The sequence below is a fragment of the Molossus molossus genome, unplaced genomic scaffold (assembly GCF_014108415.1).
Source record: "Molossus molossus isolate mMolMol1 unplaced genomic scaffold, mMolMol1.p scaffold_m16_p_2, whole genome shotgun sequence".
Lineage (NCBI taxonomy): Eukaryota > Metazoa > Chordata > Mammalia > Chiroptera > Molossidae > Molossus > Molossus molossus.
Window position 1 is genome coordinate 113642105 of NW_023425355.1, and position 16852 is coordinate 113658956.

The window sequence follows — 16852 nt, forward strand, 5'->3', positions numbered from 1 at the left end:
CTTACCCTAGAGGGATACATTTCAAGACCCCCAGTGGATGCCTGAAACCATGGATAGTACCAAACCCTAGATATGCTATGTTTTCTCCAATACATACGTGCCTAGTAAAGTTTAATTTCTAAATTAGGCACAGTATGAGATTAACAACAATAACTAATAATAAAATAGACCAGTTGATCTAATAACCAAGACAGCTACCAAGCTGGACAAAGGGATAATTCACACCCAGAGCAGAATGAACTGGGGCAGCATGAAACTTCATCACGCTACTACAAACAGCGCACAATTTAGCACTTATGAATTGTTTATTTCCGCAATTTTCCATTTAATATTTTCAGACCATGGTTGACCGCGGGTAAATGAAACTGCAGATAAGGGGGAACTACTGTACAAATGTCAGCTATTTAAAGGATTGTAACAGTAGCAGACTAGAAATTTTGGTTTGAGTGAAGAATATGTAATCTAGAATGTCACATTAAGTACTTTGGATGTTAGGGTGTAGAGAGTAAAGAGCTGCTGCTAGCTTTTGAGCGATGGTACAGTGTGAGCAGCGTGTTCATGTAAGTCCTTAGGACACTGTGCAGGTGGATTACCTGTCGAGATGGAGGCAGTAGAGGTAAAGAAAGAGATCCTATAGAAGCTATGGCTGTGACAGGGGCCTGGACCAGGGAATAAAAGTGGGAGTGGGAAAGAAATACCCAGACTGAGAGATTTTAAGGAAGGCAGATTGATGAGACTCGGTGAGTTAATTCGAGGTATTTAGAATTAGGACGCCCATAGGAGGATTAAACATGTAAAGTGGAAGTGATGTATTTTAAGCTTTTTATTTTGAAATAATTTTAGACTCACATAGAAGTGGCAAAAATAGTAGAGTTCCCGTGTGCTCTTCACCATCCTTCCCTCCAGTGATAACATCTTGCATAAAGCCATAACACGATGATCAAAACTAGGAAATCAACGTTGGAGTACTACTATTAACTAAACCGCAGGCCTTATTTGAATTTCACCAGTGTTTATATATATTCCTGGGGGGGGGGGCGGTTCCATGAAATTTCATCGCATGTGTAGAATTGTATAACTACCACCATAATCAGGATATAGAGCTGTTCTTTCAACCCTCATACTATTCCTTAATAATCATATCCTCCCAACTCTAACCCCTGGTAACTACTGATCCATTGTCCATCACTGTAGTTTTTGTCCTTTTGATAGTATTTTATGAATGGAATTATACGACATGTAACTGTTTAGGGAAAACTTGGTTCTGTGTGTTTCTCCTTTATTCTTACCCTACTACCTAACTCACAACACTTCTGACCACCAGATGCATGTGGGTTTTTTCCCATACCAAGCAATTCTCTTGACACCAGCAGGGTGTACTACATTTCAGTTAAATTCTGGCACTACCTGGAGTTAATGCAGACTCCACAGGTTAAGGACTCAGTCCCACCGAGAGTGCCCCCCACTTCAGATGCCATTTGCAAGTAGTAGGTCCCCAGGTTACCTACAGTGTTTATCCCACTTAGGTACAAATGGGGCTTCTTGGATTTGATTATTTGCTAGAACAGTTCACAGAACTCAGGGTAATACTTTATGTTAATTAAACATCACCAGGCATAACACAATTAAAATTTATAATCTATAATCAGTAACAGCAATCCATTAAAAGATACCATTGCTTGTTCTAAAATAGTACTTTTATCCTTCTCTCTGCTAGTTAATTATTTGATAAATTCTTATGTGTTCTATACTGGTGAACCTGTTTTGGTTCAGTGCTGGGGAAGAAGGTTAAGTCCCTAAAGATAATGAAATAATTTCCAAGATGTTTAGCACATAGAATGCAGCAGAGATTAACCTTGTAGTAATTTTGACATTGACTGGTGTACGTGTGCTCAAGAAAAATACAGTTTTACTCTCCAGTGGAACCCTTGTTACTTTTAGTCATTAATATAGAAAATGAATTTTGAAGTGTTTGCATTCATTTCTTAAGAATTTTCAGATAAGGTGAAATTTTGACAGGGGCTAACTGTAAAATTCTACGTTTAAATTCGAAAATAAAATTTGTAAGTACATAATATGAAAACTTTGATTTTAGAAGTTGCTCATATGCAAACAAGAATTTTAATTACATAAGAATAATAATAATAATATCGTCTTGAGCTTAATTTACAAATATTATATAGTATCCAGATCAAGGAAAGTAAGAGGACCACTTCACTCCATACTAATTAATCTTCATCTGGTATAACGCATCTCATTTTTCTCCACTATGTAATATATGAATAATGATGTGTACCTCATTTGTGAAATATAAGTAATAGAAACATAGAGCGCTAGAACAGCCTGGCAGATAATAAGCCCTCAGTAAACGCTAGTTATCTCTGCTATCTTATATAGTTGTTTTAAAAAATAAATGGGATAATGTCTGTGAAAGCACCACATTCAGTGCCTGTGGCATAGTTAAGTACTAACAATACTTAATACCTTCTAAATGTTTATGACCCACCCAAAAATTTCACTTCTCTCCTGAACTCCAGGCTTATTTGCCCAAGTACCTACTTGCATTTTATGTATCTCAAGCAATAGTATATCCCCAACTGCAGTCCTGCTCTCTTCCCTCTCTCATCACCTCACCCCAAATCTATTTTATCTGCGGTCTGTCCCATCTCAGTTGGTATCAGACTTCCAGTTGAAAACCTTGATGTAGTCCTTTACTCTCTCTCACACCCCACATCCAATCTGTCAATAAGTCCTGTTCTTTCTACCTTCAGTATATATTCAGAATTAAGGACTTCTGTTCTGTCCGGCCAGTGTGGCACAGTGGTTGAGCGTGGACCCATGCACCAACAGGTCACAGGTTCAATTCCCGGTCAGGGCACATGCCCAGGTTGTGGGCCCGATCCCCAGTGGGGGGCATGCAGGAGGCGGCCAATCCAAGTTCTCTCTCATCGATGTTTCCATCTCTCTCTCCCTCACTCTTCTTCTCTCTCTCTAAAATCAATAAAGAAAAAAAAAAGAACTTCTGTTCTTGGAAAGACACTGTAAGAGAATGAAAAGACAAGCTACACACATTGAGTAAATGTTTGCAAATTATATATCCCATGAAGGACTTATATCCGGAATATATAAAGAATTTTTAAAACTCAATAATAAGGAAACACATGGGGTGACTGGATAAAGAAGGTAGAGGGATTAGCTAAAGAACATATATGCATACCCCGTACACAGGGACAATGGTGAAGGCCAAGGGAGGGAGAGGCAAGGTGGGTGGAGGTGGGCAAAGAGGGAGAAATGGGGGGCATCTGCAATAGTGTTGACATTAAAATTTTGTAATGAAAATATAAAAGGAGGGAGAATAATGCCTCTAAAAATAAGAAGAAGAAGGAGAAAACAGCCCATTTCAAAACAGGAAAAGATTTGAACCGACACTTAAACAAAGAAGATACATGGATGGCAAATAAGCACACACAAAGTTGCTGAACATCCTCAGTCATTAGGGAATTACAAATTAATGCCGCAGTGAGCCATCTGTACACACACGTCTCAGAGTGGCTAAAATGAAAAAGACCAACCACACCAAGTGTTGGCGATGATGTAGAACAACTGGAACTGATGCACTGCTATGGAGATGTAAAAAATGACCACTTTGGGAAACAATTTTGCGGGTTCTTAAAATGTTAAACATACACTTATAGTATGACCCAGCCATTTACTACTAAATATTTACCTAAGAAAAATGAAATATATGTCCATACAAGGACTTGTACATAACATAATGTTCATAGCAGCTTTATCTGTAACAACGACAAATTGGAAAAAATCCAGGGTCCATCAACAAATAAATGGATAAACAAATTATGGTATATTCTTATAACAGACTACCACTCAGCAATAAAAAAGGAATGAACTATTGATAAATACAACAACATGGATGAAGTTCAGAATCTTTTTGCTGAGTGGAAGAAACTGGACCATAATGAATACATACTGTATGATTTCATTTATGCTCCTTATACCTTAGTAAAAGTTTGGGGGGAAAGCAAAATAAAATATATTCAGAGTCAACCTCCTTTTTGGTTTTTTCCATCTGATTTCATCCGCCATCATCTCTCCCCTGTATTACTACAGCAGCCTCTTAACTGATCTCCCTGCCTTTTTTTTTTAATCCTCACCCCTTTCCAATCTATTCTCAACACAGCAAGCAGAGTGTTCCTTTAAAGTTGTCAGATCATGTCCCTCCAGCTCGAAATCCTCCAGTGGCTCCCCCTCTCTCTCAGAATAAAGGCCAGAGGCCCTTTATGACCTACCCAAGCCTTGTCACCTCTCTGATCTGACCTACTGTTTACTCCACACATGGGTCTCCTTGCTAGTTCTCAAAAACTCCAGGCACACTCTCCTTTGGGCTTCTGCACTGATTGTTCTTTCTGCCTGGACCACTCTCTCACCTCTTTCAAATGTCACCTTCTCAACTGGGCCTACTTTGACCACCTATTTTAAATTACAGTGTTCCGACCTGGAAAGTATTATCCTAAGTGAAACAAGCCAAGCAGAAAAAGACAAATACTACATGATCTCACTTATTTGTGGGATATAATGAACATAACAGTCTGAGGAATAGGGTAGACCCAGAAACACGGAAGTAGGGCACAGACTGACAACCCTCAGAAGAAGGGGTGGGGGGAGGGAAGAGATAAACCACAGAACTTATATGCATGTGCGCAAAGCCAATGGACATGGACAACAAAGCCGGGACGGGGGAGGGGGGGTGGCGGTGTCAATGGGGTAAAAAAAGGAGAAACATCTGTAACAAAAACAAAATTAAAAATAAAAAAAAATTTTTTTAAAGTTGCAGTGTCCCCAATCCCTCTTACTCTACTTTTTGCTTTATTCTATAACACTTTTAACGTACTCTATAACCTACCTTTTTTGGACTTTCTTATCTTCTCCCACCAGAATATGAGCTACATAAGGGTCTGAATCTTCGTTGATTTTTGTTTACTCGTGTATCCCAAGTACATAAAACAATGCCTGGCACATAGTAGGCTCTCGAGAAATATTTCTGAAATGAATCCTTACAGCATATAAATTTTTAAGGTACATTGACAAATTAGAGTAGAACCAAAGCAGGGCATAAGAAGCGTGACAAGTGCTTTGAGATATACCTGAGGAATAATTGAGACAACTAGAAACGTTATCACAGAGGAGAATTAGATTTAGTGGAAGCATGATCTCCCTCTTAACTACCGAAAGGTTATTATATGCAAGAGGTAATCAGTTTATTTTTTGATGCCCCAGAAGACAGAGCTAGCCCAAACAAGCCAGATACGGGCCCAGGCTGAGTAAGAACATTTTTACTTTCTTAAAATTGTAATGGATTGCCATAAAGTAATGCTCTCCTACTGGACAAGGTCAAAAAGAATGATCATCCATCAGAGATTGAAGGGGATCCCACATGGGGAAATGGTTGAATTAGATGGCCTTGAAGTTTGTTCTAGGTAGAAAATACTGTGGGTTTTTTTTTAAATCCAGTTATTCCTGACAACTCAGAATGCCAAATCAGTTGTGGAGTTAATTTTCCAAATGCTCATTTTTCCAGACAAAATCATGTCAAAGGTAACTTCATACCATAATCATCATATGATTAATTATTTTAGCCATATATCTGAAAATTATTTGGCTTGTTATTTGTGCCCTTTATTATTGCTGAAAATAAAATATTATCTTTCTATTAGTTTTGACATTTGAGAATATTTACCAGTATCGTGGAATGAAATCTCCAGTCTCCTAGAATTCAATCTAAGTTTCACATTTAGGAATTTGGACTTTATTGTTTGTTTTAGGTTAAACTTATTCACTTTTTTAAACAGTTATGGGTGTTCAATATCTTTCTTATTTTATAGGAGAGAGATCGTTATGCCTACAAGATTCATCTTCCAGAAACAGTAGAGCAGCTGAGGAAATTCAATGCAAGGAGGAAACTAAAGGTAAATGAAAGAAATCATCAAAAAGCCAGACAGAGCCCTGGCCGGTTTGGCTCAGCGGTTGGAGCGTCGGCCTGCGGTCCAGAGAGACCCGGGTTCGGTTTCCACTAAGGGCGCGTACCTCGGTTGCAGTTTGTCCCCGGCCCTGGTTGGGTTGTGTGGGTGGCAGCCACTCGATGTGTCCCTTTCAGGTCGATGTTTCCCTCTCTCTCTCTCTCTTCCTCTCTCCCTCCCACTCTATCTGAACAAAAAGTGGAAAAAATGTCCTTGGGTGAGGATAAAAAAAAAAAGCCAGACAGATACAGTTGATGATAATGTTTTTATTCTGTTTCCAAGCCCATGAAGATGTCCTAATGTTGACCATTGTTTTTTCTTATAGTTAAATTCTGACTTCCAGAAATTACCACCATTTCAATAAGATTTTTATTTTTTTAAATCATATAAGGTAATATTTAAGCATGAATCTAAACAAGTTATAATAAATGGAAGATTAATCATATTTTAAATTTATATTATTTTTGAAATTCATAGCAGAGATAAAATTACTTTAAAACAGTAATTTACTATTATTATCCATTATTGTTTAATATGAATCTAGGCCACATTTTCTCAAACAAATATTTTGACAAACAAATGTGCATTTAGTTTAGTGGAAACAACACTGAATTAAAATTTGAACTAGGATTGAACAGCCATCACAAAGCAGTAAAAATCCCCACTACCTTGGTCTACTAGAAATTATTTTGATTACTTTTCTCACCTTTTTTCATTCTTCCTAACTACATTTTCACTTTTACCACTCTCCTTAACCTTCACCCCACCAAAAAAATTGGTAATTACATTATATGGGAAGCCCATTTGACATTAAAAGCTGTTTAAAAAGAGCCAACATAAAATAATGAAGTCTTCAGCACTGGGCAAAAATTTTATAGGACAGCATTTTCTGCTCCCCCCTACAAAGGAAACTCTATTATATTATGGTCATAAAATTAAGTTATATTTTACTTGCTTTTGATTAGTATAAAAAAATTTTAACTCTGTCCTCTAAATGATTGATTGGTTGGTAGTCCTTAGCCACATGACTCCTGCCAACTATAAAACTTTTCTTTGTAAGTATTTTCAGATATATCATAAGTTGCAATAATATAATAATTATTATTCAAGTCCTGAAATATGTCAGTGGTTTTATACAAATCTAGATATATGAGAACATGTATATGAATTTTAGGGCAACTGTGTAGGCCACAAAATTATCCTGTGGAGCTGAACTGTTCAACATGGTAGCCACATGGTAAATTGTGTAGTGATTTAAATTTAAATTAAATAAAATTAAAAGATCAGTTTCCCAGTCACATTAGTACATTTCAAGTGCTCAGTAACCATATGTGGCTAATGACTACTGTACTGGACAGCACAGATACAGGACATTTCCATCACTGCAAAAAGTTCTCTTGAACAGCACTGCTCTAGTGCAAGGGAAATTTTAACTTATTGCTGGTGATGGATATTCCCAGTTAAGCCTTCCTTCCAATTGTTTTAGCCGCAGGGGTTCAAACTGGCTCTTCTCTCTTTGTTTCACAGGTTCTTGGCAAAAATAATTGTTAAGATGGTGCCCAAAGAAGTTTCCCAAGACTTTTAACTTCTTTGCTTTGATATATACCTGAACCAGTATAGTCTACTAAAGAAAAAAAAATCTTATCCAAAGTGAATTTTGGTCAGCTGTTTTTGACGTTAGTTCTCCCCGCCCCAAGAAACATTAATTATACTACTTTCTCAAGTCTTCACTCAAGTCTTCTTAACTCTGATGCTGTGCTCTGGCCTGTGGGACGTTACACCTTACAGGCCTTTTATCAGAGGGCTCAGGTTTGCCCCATCACAAGAAACATGTGCCGTATTTCTCCCAGTGCCACAAAACCAGACTTGGGCCTAAAATAGCCAAAGTGGTGACTAAGATTTATTTGGACAGGGCCAAGCTGTCACAGCAGAAAAGGGTCATGTGAATTTACCACATCCCTTTGCAGGGATATTTAAAGTTTCATGACCCACCGAACAACCTTGAATTAGGAACATCAGCAGAGTTATGAGTTTTGCAGCTTCTTCTACAGACAGCTGTATGCCTTGGAGTGATTCAGCCCCTCTGGTTAAATAAAGCACGTTATACCTACCCTCCTCAGAGAAGTAACTTTCCTCATTCTGCCTCTTCTGCGAGCTTCTAGAACAGAAACTGCAATGCCCCTGGCTTCCAGAGCCACCATACAACTTATTGTCACCAGTGAACAGCTAGGTATCCATCCTCCCTCCCAGACCCTGTTTTTAAGCTTCTCAAATGGTGAGCAACAACCGACTTTTTATGACTCTCTTTGAAGTGATTAAAAGGGAAGTTCACAGAAAGCAGTAGAAAACTGCTTTTGTTCTTAGTCAGAGGTAGGAAATTTTTATTGTTGGTGGAAAGAAGAAAGAGAAGGAGTACAGCATTATGGGAAAGAGTAGGCTCTGGAGCTACATTGCCTTAGGTGAATCCTAGCTGGGACACTTAACAAGCTGTGTAAACTTGAGCAAGTTATTTAAATTCTCTGTGCCTCAACTTCTTTATCTATAAAATGGGAAGAATGATAATAGCTAACTCATAGGGCTGTTGTAAGGTTTTGATGAATTAATACATTACAGCATTTCAAATGTACCTAGCAGCCCAGCCAGTGTGGCTCAGTGGATTGAGCGTCGTCCCATGGACTGAGAGGTCCTGGTTCGATTTCATTGGGGCACATGCCTGGGTTGCAGGCTTGATCCTCAGTAGGGAGCATGCAGCAGGCAGCCGAAAGATGTTTCTCTCTCACATCGATGTTTCTATCTCTCTCTCCCTTCCTCTCTCTCTCTCTCTAAAAAATCATTAAGAGCCTGGCCAGTGTGGCTCAGTGGTTGAACATCGACCCGTGCACCAAGAGGTCACCAGTTTAATTCCTGGTCAGAGCACATGCCCAGGTTGTGGGCCCGATCCCCAGTGGGGGGCCTGCAGGAGGTGGCCAGTTGATTGTCTCTCTCATCGATGTTTCTATCTCTCTCTCCCTCTCCCTTCCTCTCTTTCTAAAATCAATAAATAAATAAATTTTTTTAAATCAATAAGAACATATTTTTTAAATAAATAAAATAAAATGTACCTAGCAGGCATAAGTGCTCCATAGATATTATTTGCTATTAACATTATTATTAGTTATTGTTTTATTACAATTTTAATGTTAATACATTTGATTTGCTAATCTATATATAATTATAATTCCTTAATGGACACTCCATACCATTTTAGCTTTTTTCCGGTCATGGACATTAACATTTTGAGGTTTTTAAAGGCTTTTTATGTATATAAAACACAAAAATTTTTCCTGGGTAATCTCTATTTCTGTATTTCTTCCAAAGTAATTATGCTTAGATAGTTCTGATCATTTTGATCATTTTCCTTCCTGTATCTAGAAAGAGAGGATCTTTTACGTGTGATATAATATTCACTTCTCTTCTATTACCTTCCTGTAGTATCATATTCATATGTGATATACATTCTTTAGAGCAGTGGCTCTTCGAGTGTGATTCCCCGACTGGCAGCATTACCATCACCTGGGGACTTAATAAACATACAAATACTCAGGTTCTAGTACAGTTAAGCAAGAAAACAAAATAAAAGGCATCCAGATTGGATGATTGTCTTTGTTTATAGATGACATGATTCTGTGTACAGAAAATCCTAAGGAATCTTCAAAAAACTATTAGAAATAACAAGTTTAGTGAGGTCACAGGATACAAGATCAGGGTATAAATTTGAATTGTATTTCTGTATATGAGCAATGAACAATCTTAAAATGGAATTAAGAAACAATTCTAGCCCAGCCCGAGTGGCTCAGTTGGTTGACAGTTGTTCCATGCACCGAAGGGTTGCCCGTCGGGGCACGTGCCTGGGTTGTGGATTTTATCCCCCCTTGAGGAGCTTGCCAAAGGCAACCTGTCGATGTTTCTTTCTCCCTCTCTTTCCCTTCCGCCCTCCCTCCCTCCCCTCCCTCTCTCTAAACATATCCTCAGGTGAGGATTAAAAAAAGGAACAAGCCCTGGCTGGTTTGGCTCAGCGGTTAGAGCGTCGGCCTGCGGTCCGGAGAGACCCGGGTTCGGTTCCCGCTAAGGGCACGTACTTCGGTTGCAGTTTGTCCCCGGCCCTGGTTGGTCGTGCGGGTGGCAGCCACTCGATGTGTCCCTTCACGTCGATGTTTCTCTCACTCTCTCTCTCTTCCTCTCTCTCCCTCCCACTCTATCTGTACAAAAAATGGAAAAATATCTTCGGGTGAGGATAAAAAAATAAAAATAAAAAAAGGAACAATTCCATTCACAACAGCATCAAAAAGAATGAAATACTTAAGACTAAATTTAACAAAAGAAGTGTAAGACTTTTAAACTAACTTTGCTGAGAGAAATTAAAGATCTAAATAAATAGAGAGATATTTAATGTTCATGGATTGGAAGACTCGATATTGTTAAGATGACAGTTCTTCCCAAATTGATCTATAGATTCAACAAAATACCTATCAAAGTTTTAGCAGAAATTGACAAACTGATTCTAACATTTATATGGAAATGCAAAGGACCAAGAATAGCCAAAACAGTCTGTAAAAGCAAAGAACAAAGTTGGAAGACTCATACTTCCCAATTTCAACATTTACTCTAGTTATCAGGACACTGTGGTACTGTTATGGTATAAAAATAGACATGTAGTCCGGCTGGTGTGGCTCAGTGATTCAGTGTCGACCCATGACCAAAAGGTCGCCGGTTCGATTCCTGGTCAGGACACATGCCCAGGTTGTGGGCCAATCCCCAGTGGGGAGCGTGCAGGAGGCAGCCAGTTGATGTTCTCTCTCATTGATATTTCCATCCCTCTCTCTCCCTCTCCCTTCCTCTCTCTCTAAAATCAATAAAGGAAAAAAAATTTTTTAAATAGACATGTAGATTATGGGACAGAATTCAGGAATAAACCCTTATATTTATTATCAGTTGATTTTCAACAAAAGTGCTAAAGCAATTCAATGGAGAAGGAATAGTCTTTTTAATAAATGGTGCTGGGACAATTGTATACCCACATGTAATAAAAGACATAAAAAGCTACATATTGGATAATTCCATTTATTTGCAGTACTAGAATAGATATCTATATCTGTAAATCCAGAGACAGAAAAAGCTAATTGGTGGTTTCCTGGTACTAGGTAGTGACTGCTTAATGGGTACAGGGACTTGGGGGGTGGAGGTGAAGATCGTTTGGAACTAGACGGAGGTGGTGGCTGCACAGCACTGTGAATCTACTAAATACCACTGAATTGTACACTTTAAAATTGTTACTTTTATGTTATGTGAATTTCACATAACCCAATTTTTTTATGCCATGTGACAAAATATTCTTAAATACTGGCTTTCACTTTGGCACACTTTAGGGATAGGACACATTCCCACAGAAACAGCAGCTCGCTGTACCACTCAACTCCTCTGAGAGACCACCACTTCCTTCCTCGGCTCCAGGCATGCAGGTTGGAAGGGTGTATGTTATATGGGTGATTCTGAAATGCCCACCTTATTGAGAGTTATTACTCGGAAGCGCAAACTGTAACGGTTCTATAAAAATCCTTCATATATACATATCATAATTTAATTAACCAGCAGTTAGGCATGGAGATTGCTTTCAGTTTTCCATGGCCATACATACTATTGCATTGGCTATTTTCATTAATAAATCTTTGTATAGCTCTGATTATATTATGGTAAGTGCTCGTTATTGGTTATAATAGTATCAACACTCTATAATCACAAATTGTTCCTTTCCATACTTGTACTTACATTCTGGCATTTAACCTCTGCAGCAGGCTACAGGAGACAACAAATCCCTAATGAGAAAATTATTTGGATCAATAGAAAGCATTAACATCATTTTCAGACTATGTTTCAAACTAGATTATTTTAAAAGTTTATGGAACCCTGCATGTGATTTGAATTATTATCATGTACTTCTTTTTATTCTCCTTTATTTCATTATTTTATTTTACATCTGTAAATGATGATAGAAAATTTATTTTCCCCATTTTGGTTACCAGACATTTCATCAGTTGGTTTGGGGGGGGGGGTGCCCTTTTATTTAATGCTAAGCTCTAGAATATTAATAGTTCCATTTTTAAAGTCCTCTAGAAACAATATTTTCTTTAATAAACTGCATAGGCCTGAGCGTGGGGCTGGATATGATGAGGATCATATTTTCTCAAAGTGAATATTAGGAGGCATGGGACAGACTGTGCAATCTAGGCGTCTAGAAAATTTGTGCTATGTGTGTCCCCTGAGGAGGCACGCCTGTACTCTCACCCTGGCTGTCACCTTGAGGGAGTTGCTGAGCAAGATATGGGGGTGGGAGATGTGTGGAAAGAGGGGAGGTCTGTAAATATCTGAACTTATTTACCTTGGGAAGAGGCTCAAGGGGGTCTGTTCTAGGAATTATCCCCTTTGCTTCATGAATTATTTCTATATTTAGAAAGCAAATTTTCCTACAGTGAAGTATGTGGAAGAAATTCGGTATAAATAGAAGCAAGATTCTGTATTTGTGTAAGTTTATTGCAGTCAGTTCAGGACATTGTGAGTTGAATCCATGTGATTCAATTTAGGGGATAAAAATTATTTATTCCTTGTATATTCAGAAAGTGAGGGAGATTTCTGATACCTTTCTCCAATTTTCTTTTATTCATTTTGCAAATTGCAAAAGTATAGCCTGTATGCATCTCTGACTTACCAGTTGGTCTCTAGGGTGTCTGAACTTTGTAGAACAGGAAAAGTTTGTTTAGGAATGCTGCTTTTATAGAGCTGCACTATCCAAGGCAGTGGCCACTAGCTATATGTAGCTACTTAACTTTAATTTTAATGTAGTAATATTAAATAAAATTGTGAATTTGATTTCTCAGTCGCAGTGGCCATAGTTCAAGGGCTCAGTACCACGTGTGACTGATGGCTACTGCGTTGAACAGCACAGATGTAGAACATTTCCATCTCTGCATGAAGTCTTATTGCGCAGCACTGCTACCTGGAGTCTTGGTACCTCTAAAAGTAATGTTCACACCTCTTTAGCACCTTTTGAGAGGTCAGCCGGGAAGCTCTAATAGCTGCCTTTTGTCATTCTTCGCCCTTCTATTAATTCAACAAGAGCTAATTTAAGGATTTATCAAGGACCTTTGTGCCCTCCTGAAAGCCAGCCTCTACATTCAGCCTTGCCTGTAGTGAGGGTTTGTGTAGAGGCAGTCGGTTAGCATAGCAGCTGTGGGCTCCAGCTACTCAGAGCAGTAAATCTAGTATCTAAAATGCACCTTTGATTCTGAAAGCTGGAAACTATTATTCCGGTATGAGCAGTTTCACACAAAATAATTAAAGTGATTTTGATCCTCCTGTATTGATTTTACAAAGCAGTTCTATTGATTTGTGAATCTGAAATGTAAAATTATTACTTCCTAAGTTGGGCAATATGGCTTTTAAGATGTTATTATGTAAATCAAAATACCATCTTTATAAAGTACTTTTTCACAGACCGAAAGGATTCCTAAACATGGTATCTATGCCAGGCAGTTGTTCTTAAATATAGTCATATCTACTACACTTAACCAGTCTCATTTTTAATTTTCTTCAGAGAAAAGCATAGCTTTCTTTAGTCTTATATACTGACTTAATGTTATAAAAGTCCAGGCTTCAGGCCTGTGTTTGGCTTATGTTTGAATGTAGGCTATGCTGACTATACTGAATAATAACTTTGGCTGTGACTATGTGGAGAGAGATCAAAAGTTCTGATTTAATCAGTGGCTTCACCTCATCCTTCAGGACCTAATTCTTAAATGTAATCACCTGAAATCCTTTGACATTTCCATCTTGGAATGACTTTTCAGCCTTTTGGTAGCCTCTGTTCAGCCTCCCCACCTCCAAGTTTAAGGCTTTGAGTTCAGTGTTCTGTATCCTAATAAGATGACCCTCTCCTGAATTCTATGTTACACTCACAATTGTATGTCCCTGTGGTGGGCTTTCCCCCCCAGTATGACTGTGTGTTTCTTTGCTACGTGAGTACAAAGCCAGTTATTCTACATGTTATACTTCTGTGTTTTATATTTAGACTTGTTAAAATGTACCTGTCCTTATGCCTATCAAACGTCATGGTTTCTGAACTCAGCGGGCGCCAAAAAGAGAGTACATATTGGTTTTCTGCTGTTGTCTTCAAGTCAGCTATATAGCTGTGTTCAACTCTCATGTTCCTTGCTTACTTTGTTGCCTCCTTAGGTGCATGTAGTCATTTAACTTAGCAGACGTCTGAGCTAACTTTTTTCTTGTTTTCACTTCCTTAAATGAGACAGAGAATCATCTAACTGGGAGCATTCCATTTTGATGTTTGACGTACAAACTATAATTATGATTACATTAAGAATTAATTACTTGTAGTTCTCTTTTCCTTTGAGTTTGGAATCTACCTCCTTTCTAGGTTAATTTGCTCAGTAGAAAATTTCACCTTTAATATTAGTTGTCTTAACATATTGTAAATAGTCTTCTTAACTCAAGTTGATATGTTTTACTCTCAAAATATACTAAAGTATACCTACTAAATTAGATAGAAAACTTTTTATCAAAGATTTATGATAAAGTAGGCAGTTTGAAATTTTTCTTGTATAGGATCTGAACTCTTTAATAGCAATAGGGGTTAGCAAACTATGGACTGGGATCAAATCTGACCCACCCAACCATCTATTTTTACAAATAAATTTTTATTGAAACATAGCATGTACATTCATGTGTGTATTGTCTATGGCTGCTTTCACACTATAATGGCAGAGTTGAGTAGTTGCAAAAGAAACCATATGGCCTTTAACCCTAAAATATTTATTTTCTGGCCCTTTATAGGACAAAAGATTGTTGACCCCTGGTATAGTAAAAACCCTTGAACTGGGGAGAATAGAGGACCTCCATTCTGTCTACTCTTGATTCTATCTCAAAGTTGGCAGCAACCTTAGCAGTTTGCTAAGCCTCTCTGAACCTGTTTCCTCATCTGCAAAATGAGTCCTTTAGAATGAATCATCTCTAAGGCTGACTCTCAAACTCTAATAAAATTCTATAAATCCATAAAGTATTTTAGAACCATTTTGCTGTTTTACTAATAGCTTTGTGTTGAAAATTGAAACCACGTATAGTCACTAAGTTTAAAAAACGAAGTAAATAAAACTACTAGCCACAAGACAGATAAATTAGGAATTTGCTACGATTGTTTCAAAAGAATTTACCTCTCAGGGCCCTTTTAAATAGTGCTTTCTTAATAGTTTGAGTATTTCTAGATCTTTGACTTCAGTGGGAGCGAGAACAGGCCTTGAAACATAAAACTGACATATTGAGAAACTCAATTTGAACTTCATTTGGAAATAAAAATAAATCATCTCTAAAATTTTAGTTACATTGTGTGAGAAACATATGATTTGATTTATAAAAATTTCATTCCCACCCAGCTTTTAGGGAACATATTAATATGTAAAGTGAAATAAGCTTCTACTGTAGAAAGAAGAACTCAGCACTTTAATCATAATAGCTGGCCATAAAATTCTGTGTAAGAACCTCTCTTGCATTAACCCTAGACTTTGGGAAATTGAAAAAGCTGCCTGGAATGGTATCATCAAGATCACTTTTCTGATTTGTTTCATTTTCTTTTGTTTTGTTTTGCTTTGTTTGTTTTATAGAGGGAGGATGAGAGAGAGAGAGAAACATCCACGTGAGAGAGACACATAGAGTGGTTGCCACCCACACGACCCCAACCGGGGCCTGGGACAAACTGCAACCAAGGTACGCTCCCCCAGCGGGAACTGAACCCAGGACTCTCTGGTCCACAGGCCGACACTCTAACCACTGGGCCAAACCGGCCAGGACCACTTTTCTGTTTTTTGTTCTTCTCTTTCTGCAGTCTGTCTCTTTTTCTATTTCGATTTGTAAAAAGAAACCCTAACATGATCCACACACACACAAAAATCTTGCAGAAGCGTATTTCTTTTTTTTTTTCAAACATACATTGTTTTCCTTTATTGATTTTAGACAGAGAAGAAGGGAGAGGGAGAGATAGAAACATCGATGAGCAGAAACATTGATTGGCCGCCTCCTGCATGCCCCCCACTAGGGATCGGGCCCACAACCTGGGCATGTGCCTGGACCGGGAATCGAACTAGGGACCTAGTGCATGGGTCGATGCTCAACCACTGAGCCACACCAGCCAGACAGAAACATATTTCTATTAATGTTTTCATATAGTTATTAAATGCCTACACACATAAAAGATTTATCTTTCTTTTCAGAAAATTTCAAGTATTCAGTATTTTAGACTAAAGACTACCTAAGTGAATTGATACTTAGATTACCTAAATGAACCTTTCTTGCCTAGACCAGCAAAAAAATGTGCTCATGTTCTAGCTATATATTAGTAGGGTTAGTAATGATTTGCATTTACAAAATGCTTTACAGTTTGCAAACACTTTCATGTACATTATGACTTTTGACAATCCTATAACATAAGTTATATCAGTTTTAATATCCTCACTTTACAAGGGAGAAACCTGAAGAGGTTAAATGATTGACTCAAGTAGCCTCCTGCAGCCGGAAAGTGTCAGAGCCAAGGAACATACCCGCAGAATTGAACACATTTACGAAATAACTTTTATGCTTTTTCTTGTTACTGAAACAATAATTCCCAGCCATTTTCCACCCAACAGTCCTAAGGGATATCATGTACTCAATATGACTCATCTAGGAATCAGGAGAGGCTATGAATGTGGTTTAAAAGAGCCCTGACTAGTTTGGTTCAG

The 16852-nt window shown here is 38.0% G+C and overlaps 1 protein-coding gene across 7 annotated transcripts in view; it reads left to right on the top strand.

The window, feature by feature from the left end:
• Positions 1-16852, top strand: part of CASK (calcium/calmodulin dependent serine protein kinase) — a 440186-nt gene that overhangs the window by 305400 nt on the left and 117934 nt on the right. For all 7 annotated transcript variants that reach the window (XM_036270439.1, XM_036270436.1, XM_036270433.1 and 4 more), the window contains exon 9: positions 5901-5984. In XM_036270439.1, the coding sequence (XP_036126332.1) occupies positions 5901-5984 (84 nt within the window). The remainder of the gene's footprint in view (positions 1-5900; positions 5985-16852) is intronic.